This window comes from Macaca fascicularis, chromosome 11 (genome assembly GCF_037993035.2).
Source record: "Macaca fascicularis isolate 582-1 chromosome 11, T2T-MFA8v1.1".
Classification (NCBI taxonomy): Eukaryota; Metazoa; Chordata; class Mammalia; order Primates; family Cercopithecidae; genus Macaca; species Macaca fascicularis.
The window spans coordinates 17346231-17369374 of NC_088385.1; the positions used below are offsets into that span (position 1 = coordinate 17346231).

A 23144-nucleotide genomic window follows, 5' to 3' on the forward strand; every position below is an offset into this window, starting at 1 on the left:
ACATGACTGGCACAGTTCCAGGCCTCGCCTTTTGGAAAGAGGAATGCACTCACGCCCTGCACTTCCTCCTCTTGTCCCTTGCTCCAGCCGGCTGCAGTCTGCTCTCCACCTCCAGGATACCAACGCGGCTTCTGCCTGGCTCACTCACAAAATCCTGGAGTCCTAATGTCATATGAACTTCTGAAAGCATTGGATTCGTGACCACTTATTCTTAAAACTCTTTCCTCCTACGGCCTTTGGGACACTACACCCTCCCCAGTCTCCTTCTCCTGTGCCTGCCTTTTTCCTCATTCTCCCCATAGGTTCCTCTTTATCTTGTAAACCCCACAGCACACTTGATAACACAATCCGGATGACTCCATCGCACTAGAGATTCGAAATATCCTCCATCGTGATGCTTCTCTCTCAGTGATCTCCCAGCCTGAAATTTGAATCCATCCTGGCTTCCTTTCTCTCTCTGATATCTTAGGTTTAATCAAAAAGCCTCCTAAATATCTCTCCCACCAGTCTCCACCTCTTTATGCCTACATTTCTATGTTACTTTAGGTAACACAACTGGCCGTTTAAGTATAGAAGAGGACTTTTTCAAGGTTTCTCTGACCTTTAATCCATTCTTCATTCTCTACCAGAGTAGCATTTCTAAAATGCGAACTGATTTTGTTAGCTTGCCTGCTAAAAATGTTCAATAGTTTCTATCTCTTAAAAGTTCTGCTGCCGGGTGCGGTAGCTCACACCTGTAATCCCAGCACTTTGGGAGGCCAAGGAGGATGGATCACCTGAGGTCAGGAGATTGCGACCAGCCTGGCCAACATGGAGAAACCCTGTCTCTACTAAAAATACAAAATGAGCCATGCGTGGTGGTGTGCGCCTGTAATTCCAGCTACTCGTGAGGCTGAGGCAGGAGAATTGCTTGAAACCGGAAGGCAGAGGTTGCTGTGGACCTAGATTGTGCCATTGCAATCCAGCCTGGGCAAAAAAGTGCAAAACTCTGTATCAAAAACAAAAAAAGCAAAACAAAACAAAAAGTTCTGCTCACAGGCATGAGCCACTGCGCCTGGCCAACATTTTACTTTTTGATGTTAAGATTGCCTATCAGCCGGGTGCAGTGGCTCACCACTGTAATCCCAGCAGTTTGGGAGGCCGAGGCAGGCGGATCACCTGAGGTCAGGAGTTCGATACCAGGCTGACCAACATGGAGAAATTCCATCTCTACTAAAAATACAAAAGTAGCTGGGTGTGATGACGCATGCCTGTAATTCCAGCTACTTGGGAGGCTGAGGCAGGAGAATCGCGTAAACCTGGGAGGCAGAGGCTGCAGAGAGCTGAGATTGTGCTGTTGTGCTTCACCCTGGGTAACAAGAGTGAAATTCCCTCTCAAAAAAACAAACAAACAAAAAGACTGTCTATCACACTTTTCAAAATAAGACATACATGTGGCCAAGAAGCATATGAAAAAAAGCTCAACATCACTGATAACTAGCAAAATGCGAATCAAAACCACAATGAGATATCATCCCACACGAGTCAGAATGGCTATTATTTAAAATGTCAAAAAATAACAGGTGGTGGTAAGGTTTCAGAGAAAAAGGAATGCTTATACACTGTTGGTAAGAGTGCAAATTAGTTCAACCATTGTGATGATTCCTCAAAAACCTAAAAACAGAAATACCATTCAACCCAGTAATCCCATTACTGGGCATATACCCAAATGAATATCAATTGTTCCATCATAAAGACACATGCACATATATGTTCACTGCAGCACTACTCACAATAGCAAAGACATGGAGTCAACCTAAATGCCCATCAGTGGTAGACTGGATAAAGAAATTGTGGTACATATACAGCATGAAATACTATGCAGCCATAAAAAAGGACAAATCATGTGTTTGCAGGAACATGGATGGAGCTGGAGACCATTATCCTAGCAAACTAACGTAGGAACAGAAACCCAAATACTGCATGCTGTCACTTATAAGTAGGAGCTAAACAAAGGGACACATCATTTAGTTCATTATGTTTCTAATGGAAACATAGAAGAGAACAACAGACACTGGGGCCTGCTTCAGGGTGGAGGGAAGAAGGAGAGGATCAGGAAAAATAACGAATGGGTACTAAGCTTAATACCTGGGTGATGAAATAATGCATACAACTCCCATGACACACATTTACCTATATAATACACCCGCATATGTATCCCTGAACTTAAAATAAAAGTTAAAAACAGAAATACCATTCAACCCAGTAATCCCATTACTGGGCATATACCCAAAGGAATATAAATTGTTCTGTCATAAAGACACTTGCACACATGTGTTCATTGTAGCATTATTCACAATAGCAAAGACACGGACTCAATCTAAATGCCCATCAGTGGTAGACTGGATAAAGAAATTGTGGTACGTATGCACCATGGAACACTATGCAGCCAAAAAAAAAAAAAAAAAAAGACCGTCTATCAAACATGCACTAAAAGTAGAGTCTTAACACTACAGCATCATGGCACCATGGTCCAGGGGCTCGGTGATAGGCTGGGGCTTAGTCAGGCTTAGAAACTAATCCTGATTAAACTCTTAAGGAATGATCTGAGTAGGCCTGAGTCAATTTACTTCTGAGTACAATGACTACCATGGCAGGCCTTCACAATCGCTAAATGGAAGTAATGGCATTAAGAAATAGGGAGGGTCAAATAATTTGCCAATAAACTGTGGTTGACAAATAATTGTCTGATTGTTAATGGAGCCATTCGGCCACAATTTGACAATTGTAGGCAGCACCCACGGAAACTTCCCTTCTCCACCCAAAGGCAATAAATTTTCCAAATTTATTTTTGACCACATATCCCCAGCTTTTCTCACACATTCCCTTCCACCCTCACCTCCAGGGAGCCTTGTAGGGAAATGAGGAAGTGTGGTTGCTTGCATAAAAAGCAGAGTCATAAACAGGAACCATAAAACAAAAAAGGAAGGTGTGTCTCTTTTCTTTCTACCCGCAAAGCATGATTTTAGCTTTTTCTTCTTCTCCAAAACCTTGGCATTTCTCATCGTTAGGCAACCCAGGCCTGCCTTCACCTTCCAATCAATCAACTCCTTTTTGATGTAATTTGGGGCTTGCCCAAGACAACCTGAGTACTAAACCAAGAGCTATGTTTTCACTGTTGCTGGTCCTACCTAATTTCCCGACCACAAAAAGAAACTTCTGCAAATATGTGCTTTTTTGACACTCGTGTACCTCCATGCATGAAAAAACTTTTACTCAATCCCCAAGAGATTTTGGTGAGAAAAGTGTCCTGCCAATAGCTTAGCATGTGCTTTGAGAATAAAGCCCAAAATCAGAGTCTTCCCTCCACTCCAGCCGAGGTCCTCCACTCCTCAATGTTTTCTCTAAGTTTCAACTCTTTCTGGTTCTCCCACTATTCATGCCATTTTCTGATTTTCTTAAAACCTGTAACAGTTTAAGCCATTGTACTTTTCCATTTTTAAAAGACATCTTCACGATGAGAGGTGAATGGTCTGAACAAAGTAATAGTGAAAAAAGTAGAAAAATAGTACATAATTCTAATGCAAACCTAGTTTTATACAAGCTCTGTGAAAGTGGGGACTATTTCTGCTTAACACTCTATAAACCTGACAAAATAATGTTTCTTTGACGAATCTAGTTTGTGTGTGTTCTTTAAATGAAAAGAAAGCCATTTATTTACTTATTTATTTATTATTTATTTTCGAGCTGGGGTCTCGCTCTGTTGCCCAGGCTGGAGTGCAGTGGCACAATCACAGCTCAGTACAGCCTGGAATTCCTGGGTTCAAGCAATCCTCCTACCTGAGCCTCCCAGAAAACGAAGCTCATCAGAGCACTCATTCACAGAAGTTAGTATGAAATAGCTCAAGTAATTATGTTTTCAAGCCTGGGTGAGAGACTTCCTAAATGGCTCAGAATCTTGGATTAAGTCTATCCAGCCCCAAGAGCAGGAGCTATTTGTTGATATTTTCTTTAGAGTTATGAAAATGAAAAGTCAGAATTCAAACATTTTAACAGCAATATCCTCAAAATCAATGCACTTGATTAAATATCTGTTGAATGAATGGGAATGTTATTTATAAAAAGTATTTTTCTTCTATAAATAAAGATGGAAAATATGCCATCATTTTTATATTTCTATGTAAAAGCCCAAACGCCAAAGTTAAATTTTTTTGTATTAATATTTACTTGTATACTCCGATTAATATTTTATTTATTTATTTATTTATTTTATTTTTTTTTTTTTTTGAGACAGAGTTTTCGCTCTTGTTGCCCAGGACGGAGTGCAATGGTGTGATCTCGGCTCACTGCAACCTGCGCCTCCCAGGTTCAAGCGATTCTCCTGCCTCAGCCTCCCAAGTTGCTGGGATTACAGGCACGTGCTGCCACGCCTGGCTAATTTTGTATTTTTAGTATAGACAGGGTTTCTCCATGTTGGTCAGGCTGGTCTCGAACTCTGGACCTCAGGTGATCTGCCTGCCTTGGCCTCCCAAAGTGCTGGGATTACAGGCATGATCCACTGCAAGTGGCAATATTTTCTATGAGTTCGTTGTTTTCAGTTGAAAAAAATTCCTACCCTGTCTTAGAAAGAAAAAAATGTATAAAATACTTATAAGTAGCTTAAACTATTCTCTCCCATATTTGGATTCTATAATAATTTTTCTAGCACCTCATTTATGAAAAAGCAGGTAGTTTTCAACCCCAAGCAATGCAATGTTTATTTAATATATTCAGAAGTCAGAGGGGAAAAAAAGAGAAAGAAATGAGAAATAGAACAAGCAAAAGATGTCAGAGAAAATAGAAAAAAATTATAATGAAAATAATCTGTTCATATTGGGTTTAGCTAAAAATTCACTGGTTTTGGTCCTTGAACTGCTTTCTCTTTGATGTCTGCTCAGCTGGTCTCTCAGTATACCTCTGTGTGCCTTGGCATGGCACTTGCCTTCTTTGAAAGGTCTCCCAGTAAATTGATGCCTGGTTTTTGGATTTGTTTTGACTCTTCGTCGGCGTCACTAAGGAAATAACTGATTTGTAAATTAAACAATCTCCAGTAAACAAAATTGTAAGTAGGTGTTTAAGCCTTGGCTCTCTCCAGAGATCAGAGGCTAAGATGCCTGCTGGAAGGAGGATTACTTTGGCAAGTACTCCCAGAGAACAGGAGCGAGGGGCTGGGAGAGTGAAAGAGAGGAACACTGATTCGAGGGTGCATTCTGAGCTGCTTTCCACTGTGGACACAGGGGCGATCCCACTGGGACTAGCCTCGGAAATCTTCATCCCAGGCACGGAAGACCCAGCTACCTGCTCCCATCTGATTAAGGTTAAACGTTGCCCTAGGAAGTGTTAACTCCCTCACTCCATTTCAGAGACGCCCTGAGGTGGAAAGTAAGAGATTTCTACAGTGAGGCAGAGATGAGGCCCCTCAGGTCATCTGCATGAAGTGGAAATAAAAGGCAAGTGAGAGGACGTGAGGTGGGCCACAGGATCAGGAAGTGTGAGACACACTAGATAAGTAGAAAGGGACACAGCTTTAAAAACTAGCTTCAAAACAACAATCCACGAATGAGGAAAAATGCTGGAGATTTGCTTAGATCTGGAATGATCCCTTTCCTTCATCCTGTTGAAACATACCCGTTCGTCACTGGCAGCTGAAATCAGAGTTCTTGCCAAAAGCCCTGTCAGCAGAAAGTCAACTTTGCCTCATTCTGGTTCTCTACTCTTAGCTCAGTCCTCATCTATATTACTTATTAGTTATGTATTTGTGTCTGCTTGGTCCCAAAAATTTGATTACAAGCTCCTTGCGAATGAGAGGTGCAGTCTCACATTTCATTGCATCCACTCCCTTAGGCCTAGCACAATGCTCTATGGATTACGTGGCCACCTGGATCCCAAACTTTCCTGTTTTTGAGACAGTTTTGCTCTCGTTGCCCAGGCTGGAGTGCAATGGCACGGTCTCGGCTGACGCGACCTCCGCATCCCAGGTTCAAGCGATTCTCCTGCCTCAGCCTCCCGAGTAGCTGGGATTACAGGCATGCGCCACCATGCCCGGGTAATTTTGTATTTTTAGTACAGATGGGGCTTCTCCACGTTGGTCAGGCTGGTCTCGAACTCCCGACCTAAGGTGATCTGCCTGCCTTGACCTCCCAAAGTGCTGGGATTACAGGTGTGAGCCACCATGCCCGGCCTGGATCCCAAACTTTCACACTGTCTGGGAAGGTCACACCTGGTGACAGATTTTATCAAGTTATATAAACTTGATAGTATAGTCATTCTTGATTTCTAATTATGAATTAGAACTTTGGTGTCTTAGGTCTGAAAATGACCTCAAAGAGAATAACACCGGTGTGAATAACTTGACACTCCCTTATGCTGAAATTATTACTGCCTATGCAAGGCAGATGGACAAATTTCAGAACCAGCCCATCTCTTTCAGTGAAGTGCTCATCCTGTTTTCAACTCTCTCAATCAAGAGACTTACACAATTTTCTCTAGGAAGACTGTAACGTGGCCAGGTGTGGTTGCTCATGCCTGTAATCCCAGCACTTTGGAGGCCAAGGCAGGCTGATCACCTGAGGTCAGGAGTTTGAGACCAACCTGCTTAACATGGTGAAACCCCATCTCTACTTAAAAATACAAAAATTAGCTGGGTGCGGTGGCACACGCTTGTAATCCCAGCTACCTGGGAGGCTGAGGTAGGAGGATCGCTTGAACCCAGGAGACGGAGTTCACAGTGAGTTGAGATCACACCATTGCACTCCAGCCTGGGTAACAGAGTGAGACTCCCTCTCAAAAAAAAAAAAAAAAAAAAAAAAACCTGTAACATATGTTATCTGTGTAGACAGTGTTTCAAGTTTTAAGCTAAAATTTCCCCATAAATTCACTACCTCTATTTCATTTTTTACCATATTAAGTAAATTCCTGTTTTGTTTTGCAGTAGTGCAAAGAAGCTACATAATAACATTATTAATACATTTTCTAGTCACATTTTCAAGCTGGATGTTCAAAAGATTGTAACATGGAAGTTGTATAAACTAGAACCTACTCCAGTTTTTAAAAAGGCAAAACCTAAATGCATAAAAATTATTTAAAATGCTGAAGAAAATAAATCCCTTGGGTTTCATTCCATGAAGGGTATCACCACCTCTTTTGTTTTGCTATCTCCATAGTTAATGTCTTATAATTTGAAATCTAACAAAAGCAAAAGATAACAAGTGACAATGTAAAATTCATGTCTAAGGAAGTATGAAAGCAAAAATTTATTTTCTGCATGTCAGAACACTCAAGAAAAAGTTCATATGTTTCATAGTATATATATGTATATTATAAAAAGAAACCACCAGAATTTTTTTTTTTTTTTTTTGACACAGAGTCTTGCTGTTGCCTAAGCAGGAATGCAGTGGCGCGATCTCGGCTCACTGCAAGCTCCGCCTCCCGGGTTTACGCCATTCTTCTGCCTCAGCCTCCCGAGTAGCTGGGACTACAGGGGCCCGCCACCACGCCCGGCTAATTTTTTGCATTTTTAGTAGAGACGGGCTTTCACCGTGTTAGCCGGGATGGTCTCGATCTCCTGACCTCGTGATCTGCCTGCCTCGGTCTCCCAAAGTGCTGGGATTACAAGCGTGAGCCACCGTGCCCGGCCCGAAAATTTTTTTTTAAAAATTGTTTTACTTCAATGAAACACTGAAGGAAGATCCTTTTAAATTTTCCTCAAAAGAAAGATTTTTAGCTTTGCTTCCAAATTTATGTTTTCAGAAGGACGAGGAAACAAAGTTTAATAATAAAGACAACTGGGCAGTTGCCTCAGACTTTGTTCTGGAACTTATCTTGTGTACATTATGCAAACAAGTTGATAAAGGGAGAGCACGAGAAAATGTTCAAGTTGGCACTGGGCACGATGACTCACATCTGTAATCCCAGCACTTCGGGAGACCAAGGCAGGCGAATCACTTGAGGCCCGGAGTTCAAGACCAACCTGGGCAACATGGTAAAACCTCGTCTCTACAAAAAATACAAAAATCAACCAGGCATGGTGGTGCATGCCTGCATCCCAGTTACTCGGGAGGTTGAGCCACGAGAATCACTTGAACCTGGGAGATGGAGGTTGCAGTGAGCCAAGATGGTGCCTTTGCACTCTAGCCTAGGCGACAGAGCAAGACATTGTCTCAAAAAAAAAAAAAAATTACTTCAAAGCACGTAGATTATCATCTTCAATCTTGCCTGCCTTATCAAGACATGATAACTTTTTAGAGAAAAGCAACTTCAGTGGCCACTCAATTATATAACACTTACTGCATGTCAGGCACACTGTTTCTCACAACCACCCCATGAGACAGACACTTACAATACCCATCTTCCAGATGAGGAAACCGAAGGACATATAGAGACAATAACTGACTAAAGGTCACATGGCAAGTGTTGGAGCCAGGATTCAAACACAGGCATTAGGGTTCCAAAGGATTTCCTCTTTCCGGAATTCTGTTACCTCTCTAATACTATACTTCCAAGAATGAAAAGCTTCCGTGTGAAGAATGAATATACTGAGCAACTGTGAGGCCTTATGTCAAGTGAATTGGGAAGTAAGAATGTCCTCAGAGACCAGGTACAGTGGCTGTTGCCTGAACCCCAGGGCTTTGGGAAATGAACCTGTGGGAGGATCACTTGCGAGCAAGAGTTTGAAGCCAGCCTGGGTAACATAGTGAGACTCTGTCTCTACAAATAATTTTTTTTTTTTTGAATTAGCCAAATGTAGTGGTGTGCACCTGTAGTCCCATCTACTCTGAGGCTGCAACGAGCTATGATCGTACCACTGCACTCCAGCCTGGGTGACAGAGCAAGGCCCTATCTCCAAATAAATGAATGAATAAATAAATAAGAGTGTCTGCAGAGTTAAAGGATCAACTGAAACTGAACCCAATCATAGGTCTGCCAAATCACCTTGGAGACTGAATGTTTCAGGATGTTAAACTTTTTGACAACAAGATGAAGGTATTAACTGTTATGCTCAAGTGGACACTGGTAAGCCATGGCAATGTGGAAAAGGCAGTGTCCCAACATCAGGGGCCAGCAATGCCAGGCAAGCACTGTGCAGTGGAGGGGCACTCTCTCGGCTGACTCAAGTATATGATGTATATGATGCTTATCAGGAGACAGACAAATCAGGCCTCCAGCCTGACAATCTCATGTTATCTACTCCCATGTGGTTTGATTACAGTGAGAAAGTGCCTAGAGTAGACCTCACAAATATCCAGTCTGCCTGACAGTTATATTTCTAACTAAAAATTAACACTAAGTCTGATGAATAGACTTGGGTGTGTATTGGGATGAATCAGCTTCCTTACTTCTGATCAGATATGGAGCACTAGAAAGACTGAATTTCTGGAGTCTAGCCCTGCAAGACTGAGGGCCAGATTGTGAACCAGTTTTACCAATATACATATCATCTTCCGAGTCTCTCAGCAGCCAACCCTAAGTAAGAATGTCTGCAGAGTTAAAGGATCAACTGAAACTGACTCCAGTCATAGGTCTGCCAAATCACTTTATGGAGACTGAATGACTTTCAAGATGTTAAACTTTTTCAGAACCAGGTAAAGGTATCACTTATTTCTCTAGTGACCACCTGACTTCTCCATACATACCACTTAGAAAAAATTATATAAGGACCTTCTAAAATCAATGATGGGGCTTTTGGTCTGGAAAGATAAAGGTAACACCGTATGTCTGAAATCATAGCTTGAAAGATTTGGCTAGAATGACTGTGCAATTATTTGTCAACTTCTGGAATAATAAAACTATGAAGTAACCTTTACAAATTGAAGAATATGCAAGAATTAACTAAAAGTGGCCGGGCATGGTAGCTCACACCTGTAATCCCAGCACTTTGGGAAGCTGAGGTGGGCAGATCACTTGAGGCCAGGAGTTCGAGACTAGTCTGGCCAATCTGTTGAAATCCCGTCTCTACAAAAAATATAAAAATTAGCCGGGCATGGTGGTGTGTGCCTGTAATCCCAGCTACTTGGGAGGCTGAGTCAGGAGAATTGCTTGAACCAGAGAGGCAGAGGTTGCAGTGAGCCGAGATCATGCCACTGTACCCAGCCTGGGGGGAAAATAAAAATAATTTTAAAAATAGTAAAAACATAAAAATAAAAGTAAAATTAAAAATTGAAGAAGTTGTTTTTGGATACATAGATGCATGTTAGTGGATATAAAATTCATTCCAAGGGGATGGACATGCAGTCCCTTTAGTGTTTACTGAATTCCTACTAAATTCAGGGTACTGAGCTGGGTGCTTCAGAGAACACATGACAAGTGAGAGGTAGCAAGCCCCAGTTCTTTACTCTTCGGTTGTTCGCAGGCTAGTAGAAGGCAGAGACCCAAAAAGCCTCAAGGGAAAATAGATTAATGTGCGTAGGACAAAGGAAACAGATCTCGTCTGCTGAAATAGTGTGGCATCACCAGACATCCTTAACACCTATGTAAGTAAGAATCCCTTCCAGATTGCTGGGCATGGTGCTATCAGGATCACTTCACCTCAGAAATGTCCTTACTTTCTGCCTTGGCTCCAGAACCTCCAAGCATGGAGTCAGCTTCCTGTTGGAAGAACTGTTTCAGATGCAGTTTCTTACAAGGTGGTTACCTTCTTGAATAAACAGTGCTCCATCTTCAGAAATCCAACATCTCCATCTCACTCCTCAGGCTGCCCCCTCCACCTATAAAAACAATCTCAATCGTCCAAAAATAAAACAGAAAATGAAGGCCGGGCGGGGTGGATCACGCCTCTAATCCCAGCACTTCGGGAGGCCGAGACGGGCGGATCACGAGGTCAGGAGCTCGAGACCATCCTGGCTAACATGGTGAAACCCCGTCTCTACTAAAAATACAAAAAAAATTACCGGGTGTGTGGTGGGTGCTTGTAGTCCCAGCTATTTGGCAGGCTGAAGCAAGAGAATGGTGTGAACCCAGGAGGCGCAGCTTGCAGCCAGCCGAGATCGCGCCACTGCACTCAAGCCTGGGCGACAGAGCGAGACTCCGTCTCAAAAAACAAAACAAAACAAAACAAAAAAAAAAACAAACAGAAAAGGAATATTTGGGACCCTCCAAAGCCACCCCCAGGTACATCTGAATGAGCTGTATCCCTAGACTAGAAGTAGGCACCAAGGCCACCGCCATAGTTTAGGCAAAGAATACAGAAAATCACCAGTCAGGAGCCTGTGGGTACATCTGATCCCACAGACTGGCACAGACTGGAAACATTTAAGATCGAAGAGTGATAACTGCACAAGTTTTGGAAACGAAGGCACTCGATGATGGAAGGTGGTGTAACAAGAATCAGTACACATATTTAGAAAGGGGCATCCTCCCCAAGCCCCACCCTACTCTTGTACAAGGTCAGCACAGAAAAGGGGATTATGAAATAAAACAAAATTAATTCTCTCTTAGTATTACTTTAGAATTCTTTCAAGTCCCTTAGTTATAGTTCATAATCTTCACTTCCTTAGAAATGGAAATCATAAATCCAAAGCTTTTTAATTTCATTTCATTTCATTTTTGCAAAGGATGTAGATTTGCATGAATACCTATAGAGATAAAACCTGTTTTTCCAAGAGGGAAGTAGTTAAGCAAAGCCCTCTGGCATCCCCTAGCTCTGTCTTATTTGCTGTGTTATCTTTATGCAAATTACTTCTGATCAATCTCAGTTTTCTCATCTGCAAAATGGGGAATATAATCCTATTTAGGATTATGATGAGACATATATTAAAAAACAAAACAAAACAAAAAAAACCCGGCCGGGCGCGGTGGCTCATGCCTGTAATCCCAGCACTTTGGGAGACTGAGGCAGGCGGATCGCCTGAATCAGGCGTTCGAGACCAGCCTGTCCAACATGGTGACATGGTGAAACTTCGTCTTTACTAATAATGCACAAATTAGCTGGGCATGGTGGCAGACGCCTGTAATCTCAGCTACTCGGGAGGCTGAGGGAGGAGAATCTCTTGAACCCGGCAGGCGGAGGTTGCAGTGAGCCACTGCACTGCAGCCTCGCGGACAGAGCGCGACTCCGTCTCAACAACAACAAATCCAGAAGGCCCTTAAGCCCACTGCCTGGCACATATCAAACTGACAATCGTGCAATCGTGTGTTTAAGCCAAAGTCACTGTAAATTTTTAAAACACAAAACAAATGGCAAGCCGGAACCATATCTCCCTACAGTCTGGATAAATATATTTAGATGCCCATTGGCTGGAGTTTTTAGGACCAGCCCAGGCTCTGTGGGCCAAGAATCGGCGCAGGAGCAAACCAATTTGTTGGCGGAGAATTCGGGCCAAAACTTGTAAAGTTGGCAGACGCACTCTCCAAGCCCTTCTCAAGCGCCCTCGCTGCGCGGCCGCAGGGCTGGAGCGAGACGGCCGGTCAGAGGCGCGTTTCTCGGCGTCCACCCAGGAACCAGACGCCCGCTGGACGTCAGCTCGGCCGGACGCGGGGCACTGGCGCGGACAAATTCCGAGGAGCCTCCCGGGCTCCCCTCGCCCAGGGCGCACTCTGCTCACCTGCCGGGTTCGGCGACTCCGCGGTGACCAACAACAGCGGCGGCAGCAGCAGCCGCAGCAGAAGCGGCAGCGGCGGTGGCAGCCCCGGGCACCCGCCCGGACCGCCGCGGGTCATCGCTCCACAGCCACAACCTTCCTCTGCGAGATCAGGCGGCCGCGGCGGCCCGCGGTTGCAGAAGTTGCGAGAGCGGCTCGTGGTCGACCCGGGGGCGCCGCCTCTCCGAGGTGGGGCGTCCTCAACTTTCCTGTTTCATGAGGCCTGCCTGCTCCGGGCTCTGAGGGGCGAGGACGCTTCACGTGGTGGCCTGGGGCCCACCCCGCCTGGGAAAGGCGGGTCCTTTCGGTCTGACCCTCTAGCAACCCGTGGGCCGGTCTGGGAAAGTTCCCCAGCTGCGCTTATGGGAAACGCAGAGGCTGCCTGCCGCTTTCCTTGGCAGTTTGCGGCCCAAGGCTTGGGCGAATCAGTTCACGTCAACAGCACTGCTGGCCTCTGCTTCTGTGGCCGACCTTTTATCTCCAGCAGCGGACCAGGCGCCCGGGGCCCGGGTGACATGCGTGCCCTGCCTACACGCAGCTCGGATCCTCTGCTGTTTCTGGAGAGGCCTCCACGGGTCCATTTCCCTCAGCGATTAGCGTGCCCCTCCTTCCCAGGCTGTTTAACCTAAATCCATGTGCTGTAGCTCAAATTTTTTATCCTTTTTGCTTCCTCTTCGTTGGCTGGAGCCACCACCGGAGAGTGATTCAGAAGGGGCTGACACTAAACACACTCCTACGTTTCTGTGGAGTCCCCATTTCTGTGTGGGGTCAGTGAAAAGTGACATTGTGAAGTAGTCAAAAGTTATGCCTTGGGTGACATTGTGAAGTTGGCACAGGGTGCCCTAGGTGACATTGTGAAGTAGGCAAAAGGCATTTCATTCATTCAGTCAGCATTGGCTGGGCCCATCTTATGCTCCAGGTACCAGTGATATAAAGACAACTAAGAGCACGCCTCACCACAGACGAAAAGAACTAAGCCCGCCGGGCGCGGTGGCTCACACCTGTAATCCCAGCACTTTGGGAGGCCGAGACAGGCGGATCACGAGGTCAGGAGATCGAGACCATCCTGGCTAACACGGTGAAACCCCGTCTCTACTAAAAATACAAAAAATTAGCCGGGGGTGGTGTCGGGCGCCTGTAGTCCCAGCTACTCGGGAGGCTGAGGCAGGAGAATGGCGTGAACCCGGGAGGCGGAGCTTGCAGTGAGCCAAGATCGCGCTACTGCACTCCAGCCTGGGCGACAGAGCGAGACTCCTCTCAAAAAAAGACAAAACAAAACTAAGCCGTATAGATTAAAAAGTACACAGAAGTTGCCATTCTGCTGTATTAGAGCTATGTTTAAGGTGCATGGAAGAGGGGGAAGAAGGGAACAAGTCACCCCTCAGATGGGGGCTTCAGCACCCTGCTCTTCCTCTTGGCCTTTCTTCTAAGCTTAACCTGGGTGTCAAGGAGAGATGAGAAGAGAGAATAAGAAGTACCTTTCATAATAGGGAAAATGCACTTGTAATTGTTAGAAAAGATAAAAAACCTAAAAGTACATCAAATCTCTGTGCAAATTGTGAAACACAAGTCACAATTTTGTGGTCGAGGTATCATGGCTCATGCCTGTAACCCCAGAACTTTGGGAGGCCAAGGTGGGAGGATCACTGGAGCCCAAAAGTTCAAGACAAGCCTGGGCCAAATAGGGAGACTCCGTCTCATTTTTTTAAAAATTAAAATTAAAGTCCCAATTCTGTTTAATGACATTTACTGAATGAAGAAATTGAGGACATTGTAAAAGTTGCACATTTTCCTTCAAGTTAGAAAATTAAAATGAAGAAAAATTATGAAAATTTTGGTTGTGTTATGTTGGGAAGAGATCCACATTAGGCTATTCAAGGAAGTGGTGCCACCCCAAATATTTGAGTCATATTGACCTATACCACCCTCCCTCACCTTACTAACCCTTCTGATCCAAGGAGCCAAGTGTTCTGATGAAGTAAGGTGCATAGAAATGCCCAATGTGAACCTTGAGGCATTCATTCATCTATTATTTATCATCAAATATTCGTTGACTCCCATGTTCCAAGCATAGAGTAGTAAACAAAACAAAGTCCCTGCCCTCACAGAGCTTGCATTCCAGTAGGAGGGAGCAAATTATACCTATAAACACATTAATTGAATCAGGACTTCTCTATCTCAGCACTATTGACATTTTGGAGCAGACAACCCTTTGTTGTTGGGGGGTTGTCCTGGGCACCCCTTGGCCTTTACCTACTGGATGCTAGTAGCACCCCCATTGAAAATGTCTCCAGACGTTGTCAAATGCTTCCGTAGGGGAGCAGAATTGCCCCCTAGTTGAGAATCACTGAATTAAATGATGATACATCTTGCTTTCTTTAAATTGTGCCAGTCTTACGTATCTGGGAGGAAAATGAGCTGCAAAACTCACACATAGGAAAATAAATCTCGAGACCCCAAAATCACTAAGCCAAGAGAATAGTCAAGCTGGAAACTATGTCAGGCAAACAAACCTGCCTCTCATTTTATTCTGAAATAAGATAGCTACAAAGATAAGAAACTACACACCTCCCTCACAATTTGCCCACAAGGAAATTCCCTGTGGACGAAGGGCAGACAGAACTTAAAGTCATCCCTCTGAGGCTCACCAGAGACAAATGCATGTCTGACTGCTTCCTCTGCAGTATTGTTTACGTAAAAATGCAGACTCCCTGAGCCAGAGTAAACTGTGTATTCTTCGGAAGGCTGAGCAAGGACTCAAAAGAACGTAACATTTTGTCTCTTTTCTACTTCTAACATGGAAGACCCCACTTTGAGTTGTCTGGTTTTACCGGACTGAACCAGTGGACATCTTACACATATTGACTGATGTCTTATGTCTCCCTAAAATGTATAAAAGTAAGCTGTACCTCTACCATGTCAGGCACATGTTGTCAGGACTCCTGAGGCTGTAGCCCTGGTGTGTCCTTAACTTTGGCAAAATAAACTTTCTAAAATTGACTGAGACCTGTCTCAGATCTTTTGGGTTCACATACTAAAGCTGCAATGAGGAGGACCAAAGATGCTGGCTGCCAAATGTTCTCATCACTTCTATAATGGACTTGTGTGGTTTGGGGCTACTCAGCATCCATTATTCTACTCCTGTACCAACTTTTGGTGAGCCAAGGGTGGAGGTATTTCTACCAGGAGACACAGAAAGGAAGTTTTATTGAATTGGAATTTGAAAGTCCATTACTGAATTGCAATTGGTCTTTTTTGAGCTCCTCTTAAAACGTAAAAATATGTTTGAATGGGTAAGAATAGGATTGTAGTATTGGTAATTTTGCCTGACTATCAAAAAGAGTAGGAGCGTTGGGTGCAGTGGCTCACTCCTGTAGTCCCAGCACTTCAGGAGGCTGAGGTGGGCAGATCACTTGAGGTCAGGAGTTCGAGACTAGCCTGGCCAACAGGGTCTCTACTAAAAATACCAAAAGTTAGCTGGGTGTGGTGGCTCATGACTGTAATCCCAGCTACTTGAGAGGCTGACACAGGAGAATCAGTTGAACCCAGGAGGCAGAGGTTGCAGTGAGCTGAGATGGCACCACTGCACTCCAGCCAGGATGACAGAGAGACTCCATCTCAAAAAACCAAAACCAAAACAAAACGAAAGTACTAGGAGCATAACCTCACCTAGGAAGCACCACTGGAGACTCAGGCTCCTCATCTCAACGGGCAAAGAATCCCAGCAGCTGAGATACTGGCCCAAAGCAAAGGGAACACGGAAAAAAGGTGTGGAAGTCACATATAATTATCTATAGCCAGGTGACCAGTTGCAGAAACAAAGATGGTGGTCTCTGTTGGCCTCTATAGTTCTTTCCTTGCTGTAACATATATGTGGCAGATTGAAAATTTTACAGTTCCAGTTCCAGAATAAAATATGCAAAATGTAAATTTGTTTCTTTTCCAAAAAAGTGTAATTAACTTAGCATTCAAACACAACCACTGATGGTAATTTTGCTTATTTGTTTTGTTTTTTTGTAAGACAGGATCTCACTATGTTGCTCAGGCTTGTCTCAAACTCCTGGGCTCAAGTGATCCTCCCACCTCCGCCTTCAAAGGTGCTGGGATTACAGGTGTGAACCCAGCCAGTAAAAATTTTTAAATACCAAATTTAAAGTTACTCAATTTCATTTGGGCCAAATCCTTAGTGTCTTTTGCCTCCTTTATGTCCTTCCTCTTTTTCCTTAAGGATGACCTTAGCTTCGGGGGCTTATGTATTGACTTGGTACTAGATAAGGGACATTTACTCTGTGAGTGATGCTCTTGGCTTAGTGGCCTCCACTAAGATACAGCTTTTTTTCTCATTCGGTCTGCAGGAATTGCAGTGCATACGCATCTGCTGTTGGTATCTACAACTTTACCTTGACCTCAGATTTAGATTCCCAGATACTCTGTGTATTAGTTAATGGAATACTAGCTATAATGACAAATAAACTCCAAAAGTTCAATGGGTTAACGCAATGAAAGTTTATTGGTGGCTCGTATACCAGTCCAGTGTGGGTGTTCTTAATTAGTAAGTGGCTTTCCTCCACGCAGAAATTTAAGAACCCACCGATCTTTCATGTTGTGGCTCTATGATTCTCTAAGGCAGAAGTTCCCATGCTTTCTTGGTTGATACTACCCATAGAGTGTCACTAATACAGTTTTAGGGCTGCAGACCAAAAGAAATACCCATCAGTTCTTTTTACTAAGTAGTTAGGGCCACACAATGCAATAGTAGTCATTTGCTCAGTGTCCTACGGACGGTGCTACATTTCCCTCAAACATGTAAAGTATCCCAGAGAGCTCCATTGATCGATTATAGTGTATTCTTCTACCACTGTTCCCCATGAATATTTACTATATCCTCAGATACACTCTGTGCATTCGCTGTGGTTGCCAAACTGTGTGGAGGAACCATAACGCTATGGAGTATTGTCTTGTGGCCATGGGAAGAGAAGAGAAAAGCACCCATCACCCCTGCTTCTTCTTTTTTTGGTTTCATTTGTATTTATATATTTATTTTTGGAGATGAGGTCTCACTCTGTCGCCCAGGCCAGAATGCAGTGGCGCTATCTCGGCTCACTGCAATCTCCAATTCCCGGGTTGAAGCAATTCTCCTAGTAGCTGAGTAGCTGGGAATACAGGCATGCACCACAATGCCTGGCTAATTTTTGTTTTTAGTAGAGATGAGGTTTTCTCATGTTGGCCAGGCTGGTCTCGAACTCCTGACCTCAGGTGATCCACCCACCTCGCCCTCTCAAAGTGCTGGGATTACAGGCATGAGCCACCATGCTTGGCTGCACCCCTGCTTCTTAATAACTTCTGCTTACCTTCCATCGGCAAGAGCTAGACATATTGCCCTATCTTTATGCTAACAAGACAGGGACACGCAGCCTCTAGCTGGGATGTCACTGCTCGGCATGGAAGTAAGAGCATGCATTTCTGGTAGGCAGCCAGCTGTTTCTAACACACTTGGCAACCTCTTCATCCTGACTCGCATACTCGGGTCGTTTGGCTCATTCTCAAATGGCTCTGAGCCCTGTGGGAGTGGCAGTAGGGACTGAAAGCTAGTCTGATCTAGTGTGCATCAAATTAATGAGCCAGCCCTTGGGTTCATCTCCCCAAACATCTCCCTCAGTTATTGCTACTTTACAACTCAGGTGCCGTGTGGGATTATAGGGGTCCTATTCAAGGCTTGCAAGTTTATGGGTATATTCTGGAAAGTTTAAACATCTCTGCTCTGGTAATTAGAGACCTACTTTGAGTTTCCATTAGCAAACATTTCCACACCCTGCCTCACCCATCAAACAGATGACGCCACCCCTAAGGAGGAGGACAGTCCTAGACCCTTCACATCGACCCATTATGTATTTATCTCATTAGCTCTTCAAACTTTTTACTTCTGTGGGCAGGAAGGAATTCAACATTAACATATATTGTTATTCTAATTTATTGTGCTTTAGTATATCATACATATGCCCTTTTGTTTCAGTCTGTCTTTCCATTTTCCAAGGCAAGTTTTGATATTTCCAAACATTTTTCTCCTTCAGATTCATAGATCTTACGTTTTCATGGCTTTGATGACTATTGTCTCTGTACATACAAAGTCTCAGAAAGCCACATAGTTTACCCTTTGGTCTTCTGATATTTTTGTTTTTTCCTCCCTTGAGCAATAAGCCTTTGCCTTTTGGAATAAATATAGCCGTGAAAGATTTACTAGGGTAAATAACAATTTCTCAAAAGAAAAATATATAGAGTAAGCCGGGCGTGGTAGCTCATGCCTGTAATCCCAGCACTTTGGGAGACCAAAGTGGGTGGATCACCCGCTCAGGAGATCAAGACCAGCCTGGCCAATATGGTGAAACCCCGTCTCTGCTAAAAATACAAAAATTAGCCGGGCATGGTGGCAGACGCCTGTAGTCCCAGCTACTTGGGAGGTTGAGGTAGGAGAATCGCTTGAACCCGGGAGGCAGAGGTTGCAGTGAGCCGAGATTGCATCACTGCACTCCAGCCTGGGCGACAGGGAAAGACTCCATCTCACAAAAAAAAAAGAAAAAGAAAAATATGTAGAGTAATATTTTAGACTAACATCTAACTACAATTATGAACATTTACTTATGTAATTGATTTTCCTTTTCTATTTTTTCCTCCATTATTGTGTGTAGGTTGTGTTGGTAGTTAAATTTACTATTTGGGATTTGGGGCCAGGCAACATGACTCATGTCTATAATCCCAACACTTTGGGAGGTCAAGGTGGGAGGATGATTTGTGCTCAGGAGTTTGAGGACAGCCTGGGCCCTGTAGTGAGACCCTGTCTCTATTTAAAAAAAAAAAAAAAAAAAAAAAAAGTCTATTTTTATATATATGGAAAAAATGAGTTTAACATTCGGTCCATCAGTATCAGAATACTGAGTCTACACCACTGCAGAATCAAAGAACAAATGAACATTTCTCATAAATCCCAGGTTTGAGCTCAATGCCCATGGAGCTTATCTTGACCACTTATAACCATCTGTCCTGTCAGTCTGTCCTCTCAGCTATGCACTTGCCTGTCCTTTATACACGCTGCTGGCCTGTGAGTGTCTTGTAAATTGGGTACAACAAGAGGGGCTGCCATTGGTCAGTGATTATAAGGCTGTTAGCACGTCTTGGCTTTAGGACCATGGTTTGAAGGGTGAGATATGAATCAGGAACGGATTGATTACAGCAGGAGAGGCAGAGGCTAAGAAAGAAGTTGCTGTATAAGCTGAATACTGATTAAGCAGTTTATCGTTACTATTATTTTTCTAGAGACAACAAAGTCATGAACTTTTTAATCCTACTGGTAGGCTTTTCTTTCCCATCCTTATCTTCACAGAGGCTGAAAAAGGCCCTTCCGAATACTTTTAGGGCCCAGAGCATTTTCTGCATTGCTTAAAGGATGCAATTTTTACTTAATCGTTCCTTTTTCATAATTTCCCCAAACCTTTTCCTCTAGCTCTTTCCTAAATTGGGTGGCGGCATTCTTGAGTAGCTGCCATCAACTTCCTCTATTTACATTTCTTTTTCCACGTTTACTATCTTAGTATCTTCTCTTCATTCCACAGAAAAAAATTACAAATGCCAAATACAAACAGTTAACAAGACATAATCCTTTCTTAGTGGTATTGAGCCTTGACTGTAGTGGTGAAATATTCCTATGTTAAATATCCACAGCTCTTCTTTCAGTTTGTAGGAAAGGATTTAAGCCTTAATGGTACTGGCATAACAATGACTAAACGAAAAGTGCCTGATAAATATTTGATAAGTCTGGCTGCTCCTGATTAATGAAGACAGTAAGAAGAACAATTGTAGGCAGTCAATTCTTGAAAAGTGGCTAGATTTAACATTTAAATATAACCCAGGGTTGGCTGGGCTTAGTGGTTCATACCTGTAATGCCAGTACTTTGGGAGGCTCAGGCAGAAGGATCACTTGAGGCCAGGAGTTCAAGACAAGACTGGGCAACATAGCAAGATCCATCTCTACGCACACACACACATACACACACAAGATTAGCTAGGTGAGGTGACACATGACCTAGTTCCATCTACTTAAAAGGCTGAGGTGAGGTGAGAGGATCCCTTGAGCTCAGGAGTTTTAGACTGCAGTCAGCTGTGATTGTGCCATTGCACTCCCGCCTGGGCAACAGAGCGAGACCCTGTCTCTAAATAAATAAATAAAACCCAGAGTCAAAAGTCCAGAATTTGTTTCTAGGTAAAGATCACATTTCAGCCTAGACAAACATCTCCTGGATACAGGAAATTGAGTTAGAAACTGTGCATATCAATCTTCTCTACAACTATACTCTGAGGAGTTCTGAGGAGCAGTGCCAAAAGAAATTTGAATACTCTCTTTGTTGAGAAACACACTGTCTACTAACTCTTTTAATTTTAAGATGAATGATCAGAAGCAAGAATGAACATGACATGGAATCTTTGAAAGATATTGCAGAATGAGAGAAAGGGGAAAAAAAGAGCAAAAGGGGGCATGTCTTGAAATCTTGGATTTGTAATCTTGCTAGATTTCTAAAACTACCAATTTTAGGAAATGAAATAACATTTTAGAAAACGTTTTGGCATCTTCCACAGAGTAGAACAAACATGGCCTGCAAGAGAAGAACATTTGTAAAGAAAAACAGGATATAAGAAAAATGCATGAGATGAAAAGGAAAGATGAGTAGAATAAGAAAGTGTTGATAGGAAATTGAAAATTTAATAGTGGAAATTAACATTTCCATTGGAGACAATAGTAAAATGGAGAAATTGACAGTGTTAAAAATTGAAATTTCTGGCCGGGCACGGTGGCTCACGCCTGTAATCCCAGCACTATGGGAGGCCAAGCCGGGTGGATCACAAGGTCAGGAGTTAGAGACCACCCTGGCTAGCTACTAAAAATACCAAAAAATTAGCCAGGCGTGCTGGCGGGCGCCTGTAGTCCCAGCTACTCGGGAGTCTGAGGCAGGAGAATGGCATGAACCTGGGAGGCAGAGATTGCAGTGAGCCAAGTCTGGACGACAGAGCGAGACTCTGTCTCAAAAAAAGAAAAAGAAAAGAAAAACTGAAATTGCTAACTCAATTTCAAGGACAAATTGATAAAGCTCTCCAAGAAGAAGAGGGAAAGATAAAAAGATTAAAATGAAAAGGAAGATAAAGAGAAGATAAAGAAAGAGACACAAAAGACTGCAGAATTCAAGCAAAAACTGAGATGTTTCTGACCAAGGAATCAAACTACTTAGAATAGAATCACGGACGAAAACACTATCAAGAAAACTTTCCTGAGGTGAAAAAGAGATCTAAGTGTTTCTCCTGATATGATGTGATGGGAGGGGCACAAATCATGAGGATAAAATCTGGCTGGGCCGACTCCTGAGCACGTGACATGCACAGTCGAACAGGGCCCCAGTGTTAAAGGGGCCCACATTTGATTTAATCATCTGCTGTCACTGTCTTTAAATTCTTACCCAGGCTGGAGTGCAGTGGCACAGTCATGGCTCACCACAGCCTCTACCTCCCAGGTGATCCTCCCATCTCAGCCTCTCAACTAGCTGGGATTACAAGCGTGTGTGATCATGCCCAGCTAATTTTTATATTTTATACTAAAAACATTTTATACTAAAAATATAAAAATTAGCCGGGCGTGATGCCACATGCCTGGGTGTGTGGGTGACAGAGCGAGACTCCGACTCAAGAAAAAAATGAAAAGGAAAGAAAGGATTACTTTGATATACTTCAATTGATTGACAAGTCAAAATTAAGACCTGAAGAATAGAGAAGTCATAATGTAAAATTTTAAAGGGGAATCGCACACAGTTTAGTAAATTCAGGAATCAAATTTATTGGGTATTCTGAGGTGGATCCTGCAAATGTAGGGGCAGCTTGCCCCTCAGAGCTCTCATGAGCAGAACTGTATTTTTCTTCTGCTTCCTTTTTGCACAGTGATACATTTTGTATTTCTCAAGCTGCATTCTTCATAGCATAGCTCAGATGAATTCTTTGCTGTGGTTGATGTCCACATAAACCACTCACAAATCCTTTTCTGTACAACACTTGCTACCAAGTACCTTGATTGAAACACCATGTCAACAAGAATTACATAACAGAAGGAAAGTTACATAAAAACCATGACGGCCATTTCCATTGTCAAACAAATTAAGCAATGATTTTGTACATTGCTGACATCCTGACAACTCCCACTGAATAATGGGTCTTTTTTTTTTTTTTTTTTTTTTTTTCTGAGTTGGAGTCTTGCTCTGTTGCAGAGTTGCAATGTTGGTTCACTGCAACCTCTGCCTCCCGGGTTCAAGCAATTCTCCTGCCTCAGCCTCCTGAGTAGCTGGGATTACAGGCGCAAGCCACCATGCCCGGCTATATATATATATATACACATACACACACACACACACACAAATATATACACACACACACACACACATATATATATATACACACACACACATACACACACACACACACACACACATATATATATATTTGTATTTGTGTTTTTTTGTA

The 23144-nt window shown here is 43.3% G+C and overlaps 1 protein-coding gene across 1 annotated transcript in view; it reads right to left on the reverse strand.

Moving 5' to 3' along the window:
* The window catches only part of PLBD1 (phospholipase B domain containing 1), a 67697-nt gene extending 54863 nt beyond the window's left edge, over positions 1–12834 (reverse strand). Inside the window, exon 1 of the mRNA XM_045364784.3 lies at positions 12558–12834. Coding sequence (XP_045220719.2) covers positions 12558–12672 — 115 coding nt within the window. The 5' untranslated portion in view covers positions 12673–12834. The remainder of the gene's footprint in view (positions 1–12557) is intronic.
* Positions 12835–23144: the final 10310 nt, after the last annotated feature.